This window comes from Monodon monoceros, unplaced genomic scaffold (genome assembly GCF_005190385.1).
Source record: "Monodon monoceros isolate NGI ecotype Baffin Bay Population unplaced genomic scaffold, NGI_Narwhal_1 Super_Scaffold_5, whole genome shotgun sequence".
Taxonomy (NCBI): domain Eukaryota; kingdom Metazoa; phylum Chordata; class Mammalia; order Artiodactyla; family Monodontidae; genus Monodon; species Monodon monoceros.
Window position 1 is genome coordinate 82,043,651 of NW_021703782.1, and position 17,857 is coordinate 82,061,507.

At 38.1% G+C, this 17,857-nt stretch overlaps 1 protein-coding gene across 2 annotated transcripts in view; it reads left to right on the forward strand.

Moving 5' to 3' along the window:
• The window catches only part of TMEFF1 (transmembrane protein with EGF like and two follistatin like domains 1), a 148,159-nt gene that overhangs the window by 84,001 nt on the left and 46,301 nt on the right, over positions 1–17,857 (forward strand). For both annotated transcript variants that reach the window (XM_029203775.1, XM_029203768.1), the window contains 2 exons: positions 13,333–13,462; positions 17,077–17,103. In XM_029203775.1, the coding sequence (XP_029059608.1) occupies positions 13,333–13,462; positions 17,077–17,103 (157 nt within the window). The remainder of the gene's footprint in view (positions 1–13,332; positions 13,463–17,076; positions 17,104–17,857) is intronic.

The window sequence follows — 17,857 nt, forward strand, 5'->3', positions numbered from 1 at the left end:
CTTACCTTGTGGCAAAGCAAGAAAGGAAAATAAAAGTTAGTTTAGATCGGTAGTCATTTATCCAGTGCTTACTTTGTGCTAGGCACTAGGCTAGGTGCTAGGGATATAAGGATGTTTAAAGACAAGTTGCTTGCTTTGTAGGAGCAAACTGCCTAAGGGCTTATAGTGTGATTTGATCCTGCTGCTGAGCGAACCTTCCTTTGACTCCCCTGCCTTCTTACAAGCTTATAAATCTGTTCAAGTTAGACTTAGGTTCGTGCCAGTTTAAGAACAATGACCTCACATGCCCACTAAACACTACTCTGCCGGATGCTTTAGCAGCATCTTTCGATTCATTTAAAAACCTTGCTTATGAGGAGATTGGTTCAAGATGTCAGAGTAGAAGGACGTGTGCTCACTCCCTCCTGCGAGAACACATGAATCACAACTAACTGCTGAACAGTCATCGACGGGAAGACACTGGAACTCACCAAAAAAGATACCCCATGTCCAAAGACAAAGGAGAAGCCACAATGAGATGGTAGGAGGGGTGCAATCACAATAAAATCAAATCCCATAACCGCTGGGTGGGTGACTTACAAACTGGAGAACAGTTATACCACAGAAGTCCACCCACTGGAGTGAAGGTTCTGAGCCCCACGTCAGGCTTCCCAACCTGGGGGGTCTAGCAACGGGAGGAGGAATTCCCAGAGAATCAGACTTTGAAGGCTAGTGGGATTTGATTGCAGGACTTCTACAGGACTGGGAGAAACAGACTCCACTCTTGGAGGGCACACACAAAGTAGTGTGTGTATCAGGACCCAGGGAGAAGGAGCAGTGACCCCACAGGAGACTGAACCAGACCTACCTCCTAGTGTTGGAGGGTCTCCTTCAGAGGTGGGGGGTGGCTGTGGCTCACTGTGAGGGCAAGGACACTGGCAGCAGAAGTTCTGGGAAGTACTCCTTGGCATGAGCCCTCCCAAAGTCTGCCATTTGCCCCACCGAAGAGCCTGTAGCCTCCAGTGCTGGGTCACCTCAGGCCAAACAACCAACAGGGAGGGAACTCAGCCCCACCCATCAGCAGACAGTCAGATTAAAGTTTTACTGAGCTTTGCCCACCAGAGCAACACCCAGCTCTACCCACCACCAGTCCCACCCATCAGGAAGCTTGCACATGCCTCTTAGATAGCCTCATCCACCAGAGGGCAGACAGCAGAATCAAGAACTACAATCCTGCCTGTGGATGAAAACCACATTCACAGAAAGACAGACAAAATGAAAGGCAGAGGACTATGTACCAGATGAAGGAACAAGATAAAACCCCAGAAAAACAACTAAATGAACTGGAGCTAGGCAACCTTCCAGAAAAAGAATTCAGAATAATGATAGTGAAGATGATCCAGGACCTCAGAAAAAGAATACAGGCAAAGATCGAGAAGATGCAATAAATGTTTAACAAAGAGCTAGAAGAATTAAAGAACAAACACCTAGAAGAATTAAAGAACAAACAAATGAGATGAACAATACAATAACTGAAATGAAAAATAAAATAGAAGGAATTAGTGGCAGAATAACTGAAGCAGAAGAATGGATAAATGACCTGGAAGACAGAATGGTGGAATTCAATGCCATGGAACAGAATAAAGAGAAAAGAATGAAAAGAAATGAATACAGCCTAAGAGATCTCTGGGACAACATGAAGTGCACCAACATTCACATTATAGAGGTCTCAGAAGGAGAAGAGAGAGAGAAAGGACCTGAGAAAATATTTGAAGAGATTACAGTGGAAAACTTCCCTAACATGGAAATAGCCACCCAAGTCCAGGAAACGCAGAGAGTCCCAGGCAGGATAAACCCAAGGAGAAACATGCCGAGACACATAGTAATCAAACTGACAAAAATTAAAGACAAAGAAAAATTATTAAAAGCAACAAGGGAAAAATGACAAATAACATACAAGGGGACTCCCATAAGGTTAACAGGTGATTTCTCAGCAGGAACTCTACAAGCCAGAAGGGAGTAGCACAATATATTTAATGTGTTGAAAGGGAAGAACCTACAACCAAGATTACTCTACCTAGCAAGGATCTCATTCAGATTCAATGGAGAAATCAAAAGCTTTACAGACAAGCAAAAGCTAAGAGAATTCAGCACCACCAAACCAGCTCTACACCAAATGCTAAAGGAACTTCTCTAAGTGGGAAACACAAGAGAAGAGAAGGACCTACAAAAACAAACCCATAACAATTAAGAAAATGGTAATAGGAACATACATATTGATAATTACCTTAAACATGAATGGATCAAATGCTCCAGCCAAAAGACACTGGCTTGCTGAATGGCTACCAAAACAAGAGCCATATATATGCTGTTTACAAGAGACCCACTTCAGACCTAGGGACATATACAGACTGAAAGTGATGGGATGGAAAAAGATGTTCCATGCAAATGGAAATCAAAAGAAAGCTGGAGTAGCAATACTCATATCAGATAAAATAGACTTTAAAATAAAGAATTTTACAAGAGACAAGGAAGGACACTACATAATTGTAGTAGGGATCAATCCAAGAAGAAGATATAACAGTTATAAATCTCAGTACATAAGGCAACTGCTAAAAGCTATAAAAGAGGAAATCGACAGTAACACAGTCATAGTGGGGGAGTTTAACACCTCACTTACACCAATGGACAGATCATCCAGACAGAGAATTAATAAGGAAACACAAGCTTTAAATGACACAATAGACCAGATAGATTTAATTGATATTTATAGGCCATTCCATCCAAAAACAGCAGATTACACTTTCTTCTCAAGTGCACACTGAACATTCTCCAGGATAGATCACATCTTGGGTCACAGATCAAGCCTCGGTAAATTTAAGAAAATTGAAATCATATTGAGCATATTTTAGGACCACAATGCTTTGAGATTAGAAATCAGTTACAGGGAAAAAAGCATAAAAAATACAAACACATAGTGGCTAAACAATACATTACTAAATAACCAAGAAATCACTGAAGAAATCAAAGAGGAAATAAAAACATACCTAAAGACAAATGACAACAAAAGTACGATGATCCAAAACCTGTGGGATGCAGCAAAAGCAGTTGTAAAAGGGAAGTTTATAGCAATACAATCCTACCTCAAGAAACAAGAAAAATCTCAAATAAACGATCTAACCTTACACCTAAAGGAACTAGAGAAAGAACAAACAAAACCCAAAGTTAGTAGAAGAAAGAAATCATAAAGACCAGAGCAGAAATAAATGAAACAGAAACAAAGAAAACAATAGCAAAGATCAATAAAACTAAAAGTTGGTTCTTTGAGAAGATAAACAAATTTGATGAACCTTTAGCCAGACTCATCAAGAAAAAGAGGGAGAGGACTCAAATAAATAAAATAGGAAATGAAAAAGGAGAAGTTACAACAGACACCGCAGAAATACAAAGCATCATAAGAGACTACTACAGGCAACTCTATGCCAATAAAATGGACAACCTGGAAGAAATGGACAAATTCTTAGAAAGGTATAACCTTCCAAGACTGAACCAGCAAGAAATAGAAAACATGAACAGACCAATCACAATAATGAAATTGAAACTGGGATTAAAAATCTTCCAACAAACAAAAGTCCAGGACCAGAAGGCTTCACAGGTGAATTCTATCAAACATTTAGAGAAGAGCTAACACCCATCCTTCTCAAACTCTTCCACAAAATTTCAGAGGAAGGAACACTCCCAAACCCATTCTATGAGGCCATGATCACCCTGATACCAAAACCAGACAAAGATACTACAAAAAAAGAAAATTACAGACCACTATCACTGATGAATATACATGCAAAAATCCTCAACAAAATATTAGCAAACAGAATCCAACAACACATTAAAAGAATCATACACCATAAGGTTGCAGGATGCAAAATTAATGCACAGAAATCTCTGGCATTCCTATACACCAACAATGAAAAATCAGAAAGAGAAATTAAAGAAACACTCCCATTTACCGTTGCAACAAAAAGAATAAAATACCTAGGAATAAACCTGCCTGGAGAGGTGGAAGACTTGTACTTAGAAAACTATAAAACACTAATGAAAGAAATTAAAGATGACATAAACAGTTGGAGAAATATACCATGTTCTTGGATTGGAAGAATCAATATTGTGAAAATGACTATATTACTCAAAGCAATCTACAGATTCAGTGCAATCCTTATCAAACTGCCAGTGGCATGCTTCACAGAATTAGAACAAAAAACCTTACAGTTCATATGCAAACACAAAAGACCTTGAATAGCCAAAGCAATCTTGAGAAAGAAAAATGGAGGTGGAGGAATCAGGCTCCCTGACTTCAAACTATACTACAAAGCTACAGTAATTAAGACAGTATGGTACTGGCACAAAAACAGAAATATAGATCAATGGTACAGGATAGAATGCCCAGAGATAAACCCATGCACCTGTGGTCAACTAATCCATGACAAAGGAGGCAAGGATATACAATGGAGAAAAGGTAGTCTCTTCAATAAGTGGTGTTCCGGGGAAACTGGACAGCTACATGTAAAAGAATGAAATTAGAACACTCCCTAACACCATACAGAAAAATAAACTGAAAATGGATTAAAGACTGAAATGTAAGATGAGCACTTTAAAACTTTTAGAGGAAAACATAGGAAAAGCACTCTTTGACATAAACCACAGCAAGATCTTTTTTGACCCACCTCCTAGAGTAATGGAAATAAAAACAAAATAAACAAATGGGACCAAATGAAACTTAGAAGCTTTTGCACAGCAAAGGAAGCTATAAACAAAATGAAAAGACAACCATCAGAATGGGAGAAAATATTTGCAAATGAAACAACAGACAAAGGATTAATGAAACAACAGACAAAGGAGGTCAATATCAAAAAAAAAAAAAACAATCCAGTAAAAAAATGGGCGGAAGACCTAAATAGACATTTCACCAAGGAAGACATACAGATGGCCAAGAGGCACATGAAAAGATGCACAACATCACTAATTAATAGAGAAATGTAAATCAAAACTACAATGAGGTATCACCTCACGCCAGTTAGAATGGCCAGTATCAAAAAGCTAGAAATAATAAATGCTGGAAAGGGTGTGGTGAAAAGGGGACCCTCCTACATTATTGGTGGGAATGTAAATTGATACAACCACTATGGAAAACAGTATGGAGGTTCCTTAAAAATCTAAAAGTAGAGCTACCATACGACCCAGCAATCCCACTACTGGGCATATACCCTGAGAAAACCTTAATTCAAAAAGAGACATGTACCCCAATGTTCATTGCAGCAGTATTTCCAATAGCCAGGGCATGGAACCAACCTAAATGTCCATCAACAGATGAATGGATAAAGAAGAGGTGGCACATATATACAATGGAATATTACTCAGCCATAAAAACAAATGAAATTGAGTTATTTGTAGTGAGGTGGATGGACCTAGAATCTGTCATACAGAATGAAGTAAGTCAGAAAGAGGAAAACAAATACCGTATGCAAACATATATATATGGAATCTAAAAAAAAAAAAATGGTACTGGTGAACCTAGTTGCAGGGCAGGAGTAAAGAGGTAGACATAGAGAATGAATTTGATGACATGGGGTGGGAGGGTGAAGCTGGAGTGAAGTGAGAGTAGCATCGACATATATACACTACTGAATGTAAAATAGATAGCTAGTGGGAAGCAGCAGCACAGCACAGGGAGGTCATCTCGGTGCTTTGCGATGACCTAGAGGGGTGGGATAGGGAGGATGGGAGAGAGGCTCAAGAGGGAGGGGATATGGGGACATGTGTATGTATATGGCTGATTTGCTTTGCTGTGCAACAGAAACTAACATGGTATTGTGAAGCAATTATACTCCAATAAAGGTCTATTTTTTAAAAAAAGGATCATACGCCATGATCAAGTGGGATTGATCCCAGGGATGCAAGGATTCTTCAATGTATGCAAATTAATCAATGTGATACACCATATTAACAAATTGAAAAATAAAAACCATATGATCATCTCAATAAATGCAGGAAAAGCTTTTGACAAAATTCAACATCCATTTATGATAAAAACTCTCCAGAATGTGGGCATAGAGGGAATCTACATCAACATAATAAAGGCTGGGCTTCCCTGGTGGCTCATTGTTTAAGAATCTGCCTGCCAGTGCAGGGGACATGGGTTTGAGCCGTGCTCTGGGAAGGTCCCACATGCCGTGGAGCAACTAAGCCCATGTACCACAACTACTGAGCCTGCGCTCTAGAGCCCGTGAGCCACAACTACTGAGCCTGAGTGCCACAACTACTGAAGCCCGCACGCCTAGAGCCTGTGCTCTGTGAGAAGAGAATCCACCTGATGAGAAGCCTGGGCACCGCAATGAAGAATAGCCTCCGCTCGTCGCTTAGCCTGTGCGCAGCAACAAAGACCCAATGCGGCCAAAAATTAAAATAAATAAATAAAATTAAAAACAAAACAAGACAGAAAAACATAATAAAGCCCGTATACAAGAAACCCACAGCCAACATCATTCTCAATGGTGAAAAGCTGAAAGCGTTTCCTTTAAGATCAGGAACAAGACAAGGATGTCCACTCTCACCACTATTATTCAACATAGTTTTGGAAGTCCTAGCCAGGGCAATCAGAGAAGAAAAAGAAATAAAAGGAATACAAATGGAAAAGAAGTAAAACTGTCACTGTTTGCAGATGACATGATACTATACGTAGATAATCCTAAAGATGCCACCAAAAAAACTACTAGAGCTAATCAATGCATTTGGTAAAGTTGCAGGATACAAAATTAATGCACAGAAATCTCTTGAATTCCTATACACTAACAACGAAAGATCAGAAAGAGAAATTAGGGAATCAGTCATATTCACCATTGCAACAAAAAGAATAAAATCCCTAGGAATAAACCTACCTAGGGAGACAAAAGACCTGTATCTAGAAAACTATAAGACACTGATGAAAGAAATGAAAGATGATACAAACAGATGGAGAGATATACCATGTTCTTAGATGGGAAGAATCAACATTGTCAAAATGACTATACTACCCAAAGTAATCTACAGATTCAATGTAATCCCTATCAAATTAACAATGGCATTTTTTATAGAACTAGAACAAAAAAATCTTAAAATTTATATGGAGACACAAAAGACCCCAAATAGCCAGAGCAATCTTGAGGGACAAAAATGGAGCTGGAGGAATCAGACTCCATGGCTTCAGACTACAAAGCTACGGTAATCAAGACAATATGGTACTGGTATAACAACAGAAATATAGATCAATGGAACAGGATAGAAAGCCCAGAGATAAACCCATGCACCTGTGGTCAACTAATCTATGACAAAGGAGGCAAGGATATACAATGGAGAAAAGGTAGTCTCTTCAATAAGTGGTGCTGGGAAAACTGGACAGCTACATGTAAAAGAATGAAATTAGAACATTCCCTAATACCATACACAAAAATAAAATCAAAATGGATTAAAAACCTAAATGTAAGACCAGACACTATAAAACTCTTAGAGGAAAACATAGGAAGAACACTCTTTGACATAAATTGTGGCAATATATTTTTTGACCCACCTCCCAGAGTAATGGAAATAAAAACAAAAATAAACAGATGGGACCTAATGAAACTTAGAAGCTTTTGCACAGCAAAGGAAAGTATAAACAAGACAAAAAGACAACCCTCAGAATGGGAGAAAATATTTGCAAACGAATCAATGGACAAAGGATTAATCTCCAAAATATATAAACAGCTCATGCAGCTCAATATTGAAAAAACAAACAACACAATCAAAAAATGGGCAGAAGACCTAAATAGACATTTCTCCAAGGAAGACATACAGATGGCCAAGAGAAATATGAAAAGCTGCTCAACATCACTAATTATTAGAGAAATGCAAATCAAAACTACAATGAGGTATCACCTCATACCAGTTAGAATGGGCCTCATCAGAAAATCTACAAACAACAAGTGCTGGGGAGGGTGTGGAGAAGAGAGAAACCTTTTGCACTGTTGGTGGGAATGTAAATTGATACAGCCACTATGGAGAACTGTATGGAGGTTCCTTAAAAAACTAAAAATAGAATTACCATATGACCCAGCAATCCCACTACTGGGCATATACCCAGAGAAAACCGTAATTCAAAAAGACACATGCACCCCAATGTTCATTGCAGCACTATTTACAATAGCCAGGACATGGAAACAACCTAAATGCCCATCAACAGACGAATGGATGAAGAAGATGTGGTACATATATACTGTGGAATATTACTCAGCCATAAAAGGGAATGAAATTGTGCCATTTGCAGATACGTGGATGGACCTAGAGACTGTCATACAGAGTGAAGTAAGTCAGAAAGAGAAAATCAAATATTGCATATTAACGCATGCGTGTGGAATCTAGAAAAATGGTACAGATGAACCAGTTTGCAAGGCAGAAATAGAGACACAGATGTAGAGAACAAAAGTATGGACAGCAAGGGGGGAAAGTGGGGGGAGGGGCGTGCTGGTGGTTTGAATTGGGAGATTGGGATTGATATGTATACAGTAATACATATAAAAGAGATATTAATAAGAATCTGCTGTATAAAAAAAGAAAATTCAAAAAAACCCCCTTGCTTATGATTCCTCATGCTTTCAGTGTTTAATATAAGCTTTCTGGGACATAATTTAAACACATTTTAACAGATAATAACAGGATTTTAAATTCTAAAATTGTTTTGTTCAGCCTGTTGATAAGAGCTCTTGCATCTTGCCATAAAAGCTACTTTTATTAATGTTGAACAAAGAAAAATGATCAGTATTGCATCTTTTCATTAAAACCTGGGTAATATATACAAAGAGGAGTGCATATGGCTTTTCCCCTGTTTTGTTTCTTCCTCTTTGTTCTTCTGACTGGAGTTCTTGGGCCTATGTCTTTTTTCCTGAGTTTTTTAGTTTCTGCTCTTGCTAGGTACTGTGTCCACTTATTAGACCTTTGTATTAGTCAGAGTTCTCCAGAGAAACAGAACCAACAGGATATATATTTGGAGAGAAAGAGATTGTAAGGAATTGGCTCACTCAATTATGGACACTGAGAAGTTCCACAATCTGCAGTCCGCAAGCTGGAGGCCCAGAAAGACTGGTGGTGTGGTTCCAATCTGAGGCTGAAGGCCTGAGAATCAGGGGAGCTGATATATAAGTCCCCGTCTGAGTCCAAAGGCCTGAGAACCAGGAGAAGACCAAGGTCCCAGCTCACCAGTCAGGCAGAGAGCTAATTCTCCCTTCGTTCACCTCTTGGTCTATTCAGGCCCTCAGTGGATTGGATGATGCCATCCACATTGGAGAGGGCATTTATTCAGTCCACTGATTTAATGCTAATGTCATCCAGAGACACCCTCACAGATACATCCAGAAATAATATTTAATCTAGGCACCCTGGGGCCCAGTCAAGTTGACACATAAAATTAAACATCACAACTTTGTTAATATTATTTATTGTATCCAGCACAGTTCCTGACACACAGTAGGTACACAATAAATGCTTGAATGGATGTGGCTGCAGAGTTGTACACTGCTGCACCTTTGTAAACTACTTCAAATCACTCTTGCAGCTAAAGAGAAGGTGTAGGGGAGAGTTCTTTCCCCTAGCAAGAGTGGCAGTATAGAGGAGGCAGACCTTAGGTTAGAGTCAGTGCCCAAGTCAGAAGTTGTATGTTGTTAAAATTGCCGAAATCCCTTAATTTTTCCATAGCATAATGAGAGGCTCTTAAAAGAGACTTCTGGAAACAGGCTGGCCTAAGAACTGTAGGTCTGCTTTTCCCATCTCATGCTCACTCCTTGGTATGTGCTCGTTAGGTTGCATTTCAGGGACATTGCCTACACTGTTTTAAGCCCCCTACTCACTACCACCAAGTGACATATGGTGAGATCCTGCTGAAAAACTGGTGTGTAGTGGTTAGAGAACATCACTTGTCAGGAGTCGTGGGTCTTCCATTTGTTAGCTGTGACCTTGGGCAAGACTTAAGACTCAGAAATGATAATAGCAATAGCAGAACCAGCTGATGTTTGTTGAGAATTTACTATGGCTAGATGTAAATGCTAAAGATGGATTTCTCTTATTTAGTCCTCATAACAATTTTATCAGGTAGATACTAGTATAATTACCATTTTATAGATAGGGGAAATGGCACTGGTGCTAGCCCATAGTCACATGGATGGTCGACCCAGGATTTGAAATTGGCATTTTACTTCAGAGTCTCAGCTCTAAGCACTAAGTCATGTGCTTCGCAGGATTGTTATATTTAAATTAGTTTAGGACATTTAAAGTTGTAGCCAGCGTTTACTAGATAGAAACTCCTCAATAAATCTTAGCTATTACCATATAGATTCTCAGCCCTATCAGACTTAATAACCCTTTTTTATAACCAATAATTTATATTCCATTTCTTTTTCTATTCTTAAATGAAATTTGTATATAATGTAGCCTACATAAACACATAATTAAAGAAATCACTATAATATACACTTGCAATGTAAAGGAGAAATGAAAGTAATTTATAGTAAAATAAGTATTTCAAAATGTAAATGTTTGGGCATGATTACACTAGAAGACAATATAGTAGATGCTTATACTTACTTATAATGAACATTTGGATTTTTAAAAAGATCAGCAGCAGCAATTTCATACTAGTAGTATTTGAAAACAAAGAAGTAGAGGTATGGTGGATGCTAGAATAAAAGCTATTAGGAGAAGCTAGAACAGTCTTATTTGTATATGACCTTACCATAGTTCTTACATGAATGGCTAGAGATGCATTCAGAAGTTGTATGGTATGTGTGTTGTGTGGAGTTGTATGGTATGTATGTTGTGTGGAACTATCCTTTCCTTTGCAGTACATCGAGCACCATTGGAATCCATCTGCTAAATGACAGTAATGTCCCTTTCTCATTATGACAACCAAAAATGCCTCCATAGGGGCACCCACCCCTAGGGGGCGATATTAGCACCTTTGCAAGCCCTACGTTAGAAAGTTATTAAATGTTTGTTCAGTCAAGAGTTGGCTTGAGAAGTCCATAGACTTAGCATTTGACATCTTGGAGCTTATGGTCTTTTTTGCTAATTATACATTGTATAATTACAGAGTAACATTGATTCCTGCAGACATCATACAAGTTATTGTGTACATTTTAGGGGAGAGAATATAGTAAGTGATCCTTGAAGAATTAGAGGAGTATAGGAAGGCATCCTAAAGTAAAATTTTAATTTTAACTAAAGTTGATGTAGGAGTCTGCTGATATTGTATAGCAAATCAACTTGGTTACAAAATATTTTATTAGAAATTGTTTTTACCAGTGTTTGACCTGGGGTAGCATGCCATATTTATGATTCATAAAGTAAGTTGACCACTTTTTAGAAAGTAAATAAATGATAAAAGTAAGCCTTGTTCATTGCAGAAAAATTGAGAAATACAGAAAACCATATACATGGAAATAAAAAACTCTGGTGACAAGTAATGTGAAAAATTTATTGGTGCTTTCTTCCAGGATTTACTCTATGAATATTTATTTTTTCTAAATAATTGAGATATATATGTGTATATATATGTAATTTATTTTCTTGCTATATTTTTATTTTATATTATCGAATTATTTAAGAAATTTGCATTCAGTTTTGTGGACTAGATAATACATTTAAAAATGGCAGGGACTTCCCAGGTGGCGCAGTGGTTAAGAATCCGCCTGCTAATGCAGGGGATACGGCTTCGATCCCTGGTCTGGGAAGATCCCACATGCCGTGGAGCAACTAAGCCCGTGCGCCACAACTACCGAGCCTGCTCTCTAGAGCGTGTGAGCCACAACTACTGAGCCTGCGCTCTAGAGCATGTGAGCCACAACTACTGAGCCTGTGCTCTAGATCCCGTGCTCCGCAACAAGAGAAGCCACCAAAGTGAAAAGCCTGTGCACTGCAATGAAGAGTACCCCCCGGCTCGCCGCAACTAGAGAAAGCCCGCACGCAGCAACAAAGACCCAACGCATCCAAAAAAAGAAAAAGGGCACAAAATTCTCAGAAGTTACATATATGGTATTATCACCTACTTTTCACCTAACATTATCTTTTTCTGTCACACAGTATTCTTATAAAGGGTAATGCTCAGTGACTCCTTGAACAGGTATAGCATGGTTTAAATAAATATTGCCTTGTTGGATATTTAGGTTGTTTCTGTGTTTTAGATATGAATACATTTCTATTTGAAATGACTGTAATAAATTTTCATCTACAATAATTTCCTTCAGATATATCCTTAAATGTGTAACTCTAGATAAAAAAATCACATTTCTTCTTTAGAACTCTTGAAATGTATTGTTAAATTATGTTCTCAAAAGATTGAGCCAGTTTAAATTAGCACAACAGGTATATTGGTATGTCCACCAAATTGAATTTTTTGTTTGTCTAATGACCAGCTTTATAAGCTAAAAATAGCATCGCATTTTCATGTACCACTCTGATTGCTAGTGAAACTCAGCATTTTTTATATATTAATTGACCATTTGTTATTTTTTGTAAATTTATCTTTTGTATTAATTTGTACTGTCTCTCTTTTAGTAATAAGTTATGTCATATTATACTATTTTCCCAAGATTTTAAAACTTTAGTTCTTTATGATATTTTTGACATTTAGAAGTGTTAAAGTTTTTTAAACATACCAATTCAGTGTCATTTCTCCAACATGAATCATCTTTTTTCTTTTCATCTACTAATCCTTCAAGGCCCAGTTCACATTTCACTTTCTCTGAGGAGGCTTTTCTTGAATACTTCAGTTTACAGTAATAGGTATTAGATATTACACTTATTGTCTACACTTTTGATTTAGTACATGATCATATATATGTATTTCCTATTTATATGGTTCGCTAACAAGATCGTAAGGTCTCTGAGAACAGAGTTCATTTTTCTACTATAGCATTTACCTTAAGACTTTGTGTACTAGACGTATTGAATAAGTGAATTTTGATAATAATGAAATGACATTACATCATTAGTGCTCATGACAAACATTGGCAAGCATTTCCTTTTATATTATCTCTCTGGATCACAAGCAAATGATGTAGATAGGATAGGGATTTTCATTCTCATTTTTATGGATAGTTGATAGTTAATTTTCATTATGAATGTGAAAAAAGGTATGAGAAAGAAGCATAACTCTTCTTTTTAAAAACCAAATAAAAGAACAAACTCTTTTGTAGTAGAAGTATGTCATAATACTATGGTATTGCATTCATGAATATGAAATGAACTATTAATATTCATGCCTAGTCTGAGAATTTATTTTTGTTTCTTTTGCAGTGCCATACAAATTATATTCCTGTCTGTGGATCAAATGGGGACACGTACCAAAATGAATGCTTCCTCAGAAGGGCTGCTTGTAAGCACCAGAAAGAGATAACAGTAGTAGCAAGGGGACCATGCTACTCTGGTATGTGTGATATTCTTCTGAAAAAATGTTAGAAATGGTTCTGCCATACTTTTAAGAGGAAGTTTCCAGTCAGAGGTTTATTCCCAAAACTGCTGTATGGATTGGTGATGATTATGTGGGGAATGGGGGAGCTCTTTTTTGCCTCCATTTCACGTTGCTTTTTTTTTTTTTTTTTTTTTTTTGCGGTACGCGGGCCTCTCAGTGTTGTGGCCTCTGCCGTTGCGGAGCACAGGCTCCGGACGCGCAGGATCAGCGGCCATAGCTCAGGGGCCTAGCCGCTCCGCGGCATTTGGGATCTTCCCAGACCAGGGCACGAACCCGTGTTCCCTGCATCGGCAGGTGGACTCTCAACCACTGCGCCACCAGGGAAGCCCTTACGTTGCGTTTTAACCCCAGGTAGTCTTGTACTGACTGTTACTTCTCAGGACGTTTTTAATGCTTAATGCTTTTTTTTGGTGGGGACTTTGCATATCTTTTGCCTTATGGTTTGAATATAAGACAGGATAAGATTTGGGGTGGGAAATGCTATGGGATCCATTTTGTTGATTTTTATCTTGGGGAGTGGGGAAGGAGTGGAGAGTATCCATAGGAAGTCATTGGTGGCATCCCAGGATGTGTCTCTGTCCAATCTCTTCTCTTTTTATATCTTCTCATTTCTGTTTGCTAGCCCTAGTCATCCACCTCCCCCAATTGTTTGTATTTTCTTCCTTGTCTTTTCCTTCCTGAATTGGTAATGGTTAATTTTGGAAGGCATTAATATTAGTATCTTACTTGCGTTTGTATTTGGGGGCAGGGATGCAGAGTGAGGTATTGTAATAGAATTATTGTATGAAGGTTAGCAGTAAAGGTGGAGACTATTCTTATACGATTACTCCATTTCCTTTCTCTCCTTGTATATTACAGTGCCTATGTTTTTATTGGGGCTCCATTACATAAGCATAATTGATGGTCCATGTGGTTGATCTCAAACTCTGGGTACACTAATACCACATGACTCAAAGCCCCCACTCTGAACTGTGTGGTTGGTGTTTCTGGTGTGGCCAGCCCTTGCCCTAAGAGTATTGAGTGTGGCTTGTCCCACCCTAAGGTCTGATGTGGTCAACTCCCTTCCTAAACATCGATTGCCTTCTAGAAGCTGAGGGCGAAGGCCAAAACTCTCTTTGGGCAAGGCCAAATTCTTTTCCATACACTAAATAATTAGATGCTCTTAGGCTATCATTTGATGTGGTTCTTATACACTTCTCTAAGTGCATTATGTTTCACAGACTTAATTTAGTAACTAAAAAGGAATATGGAGTTCTTTATAATCCCAAATTAATTATGCATCCTTTATGAGAAGTTTAAGACACGAACTGCTTTGATAAGCAGTGAATATTAAGCATTGGGAGGCAGAGTGGAAAGAGCTGGAAAGAGCACTGCACTAAGGTTACAAGACTTGGCTTTAAAGTAACTCCAGCTCTTGTTTACTGTATGACCTTACACAAGTCACTTAGCTGCTTTGAGCCCCAGTTACATACCTAAATTGTGATGGATGTCATCTCCTGGGGTTAAGTGAGAATTGAATGAGCTAAACTATAAGGTGCTATATTGATTTTGTTATCTTCTGGCTGGGGCCAGGGTTGTTCATGTCATTTGGTCTGGTGTTGGTCCTATTCCCTGTGCTAGGAACAACATTCTCCTTTGCTTATTTGAGAACTTTTTTACGCTTTAAGATTGAGCTTAAGCCTTTTCTACTCTGTGAAATCTTTCTTCTCTGGTATCTCCTGGCAGAGTTTATTCACACTTTGTGCATATCTCTATGTAAATATCGTACTGTATTTCATTTATCTAACACATCTGCCTTTGGCCAGATCCTGTTTCTCAACAGGAAAGTACTATATCCTGCCTAGGGAGGTATATCATAATCCCAGGGTTGGGGCAGGGGAAGGCGTGTGTCCAGTGAAAATATGATTGACAAGAAGAACTCAACCTCGTTATCAGAATAGTCACAGTATATTTAATTTATTTCAGAATTTTAAATGACCCTTAAGGAAGGTGTGAGATAATTATATTTATTAAAATTGGACATTAGTTGGAAAAAAGATCGGGAGTAAGTATGTCATGCACTGGAACTGTCTTATTTATCAGTTTATATCTACCTTTTACTTATTATGTGTATGTTGTCTAACGCATACATAATAAGTACCCAGTCAATGTATATGGAATAGAAGGGAAAAAGAGAGTTTTCCTAAGCAAAGTTTGGTAATAAAAATACTTTTGAGTTCCCTTTTTCCTTGTCTTTTTTTCTACTCTTTTACTCTTTCTTTTCCTCTTTACTTTCTCAGAGAAGATATAATTATTTTATGGTTGATCAATCAAAATGAATACAATGTAAGACTTTGTATAAAATCCCATGAAGAGTTGAAGTGGATGCTACATAAAATATGTATTTTTTTTCCAGTTCTTCCTGTTTCTACCACGTTTGGGACTTTTATTCTAGTCTGCAGGACATGGAAGGGAAGTGGGGAAGGGAGCGATATTGTTGAGGGTGTCTCCCACTCTAGAGAACTATTTGAAGAACTGGAATGGATTCTCTAGGAAATCCTCCTCACTAGAAAGTGCTGGGTAAAGTGTCAAGTTCATCACTTGCCATCTCTGTTCCACACTTATGATACCACACCATTGCCCTCTTTTCAGCATGCTCTGCGCCATATGTTGGTTCTTTTAGGATTATAAAATACATATTTTAAATTAATTACATTTTACTCTGGCTTCTTGCTGGTAACTTTGAGGGAGGCTCTTTAATTTGACTAGTAACAAGTTTCTCACCTACACCTTGGTGAGATTCCTTCTGGTGAGGTTTCCTAGAGGAAGTTAATTTCATCAGTAATATGAAAACCTCAACCTTGAGGTTCTTTCCTTCTAAACCTTGGGGCTTTTCATATCTTTTGGCTTTTGGCTGTTATCCACAGATTTAATGAAGAAGATTTTTGGAGCAAGACCCAAAGCTCTTCTCCTCCCTTTTTAATAAAAGCAGTTTATTCTTTATTCCTTTCAAGCTTTAACAAAATTAAAAATTTCTTCTACCTTTTAAGTGAGTTATTTAAAGTTATTTCTATTTAGCCATTTAGTTTATAATATTTATTGGTTTTTACTCTGTACAAGGCACCTGGGTATTTCCTGAATGGGCTACAAAGATGTATGAGGTATGGATTATGTGTCCAAGTAATTTATATTTGAAGAAAGGTACAAAATAAGTATATAAGAATAAACTGTTAGATATCCAGAAAAAATGAGAAAAGGGGCTACATGAGAATGGATATCACAGTTTGATTTTATTTATTTATTTTTGCGGTACGCGGACCTCTCACTGTTGTGGCCTCTCCCGTTGCGGAGCACAGGCTCCGGATGCGCAGGCTCAGCAGCCATGGCTCACGAGCCTAGCCACTCCGCGGCATATGGGATCTTCCTGGACCAGGGCACGAACCCGTGTCCCCTGCATCGGCAGGCGGACTCTCAACCACTGCGCCACCAGGGAAGCCCCACAGTTTGATTTTTGATAAGAAATTTTACTACTTGATAATATGAGATTTCCAGTAAAAGTATTCATATTCATTCTTTATTTTTCTTCTCAGATAATGGTTCTGGATCTGGAGAGGGAGGTAAGTTTCAAATACCCCTTAAAAAAGTATTTTTTTCTTTCACTTTTTAAAAACAGCCATATTGAGATAAAATTCACATACCATGCAGTTTGCCCATTGAAAGCATGTAATTCAGTGGCTTTTAGTATATTCACAGAATTGTACATTCATCACCACAGCCAACTTTAGAACATTTTCATTACCCCGGAAAGAAACCCTGTACCCCTCAGCTATCACCCCCAATCCCTCTATCCCCCTTAGCCCTTAGCATTCTTTTTTTCCTGCATTTATTTTTCATTATAGGTTTGTTGTCAGACAAAGGGGAAATGTTGCTCCTGTTAAACTGAAGTTACACCAAGGTGCCCTCCCCTTAGGATCATCCCCAGATGATTTTAGCTTGGACCAGAGTATATGTAACACTCTCCCATCCCTTGCTTACAAATTTTTGCTCATAAGGAATTTTCAAGGTACAATATTTAAAAACAGTTTGAAAAACTAACATTTGGTAATTCAGTTTACTCTGAATTATTAGAATTGAGAATGACTGATCTATTTCGTGGTCTAATGAGGCTGTAATTCTTAATGAGTATCCACTGTATGCAAAGTAAGTTTGAGGTGCTCTGGGGATGCACTAAAAGAAAAAACATACTCTGGTAAAATTCACACTTATGCAAATGAAAACTACAGTTGTGATCCTTTCAGTACTATCTGAAACCTTACTCCACCCTTCTACATTTCATAGAATCCTAACATTTTAGAGTTGGAAGGGACTTTG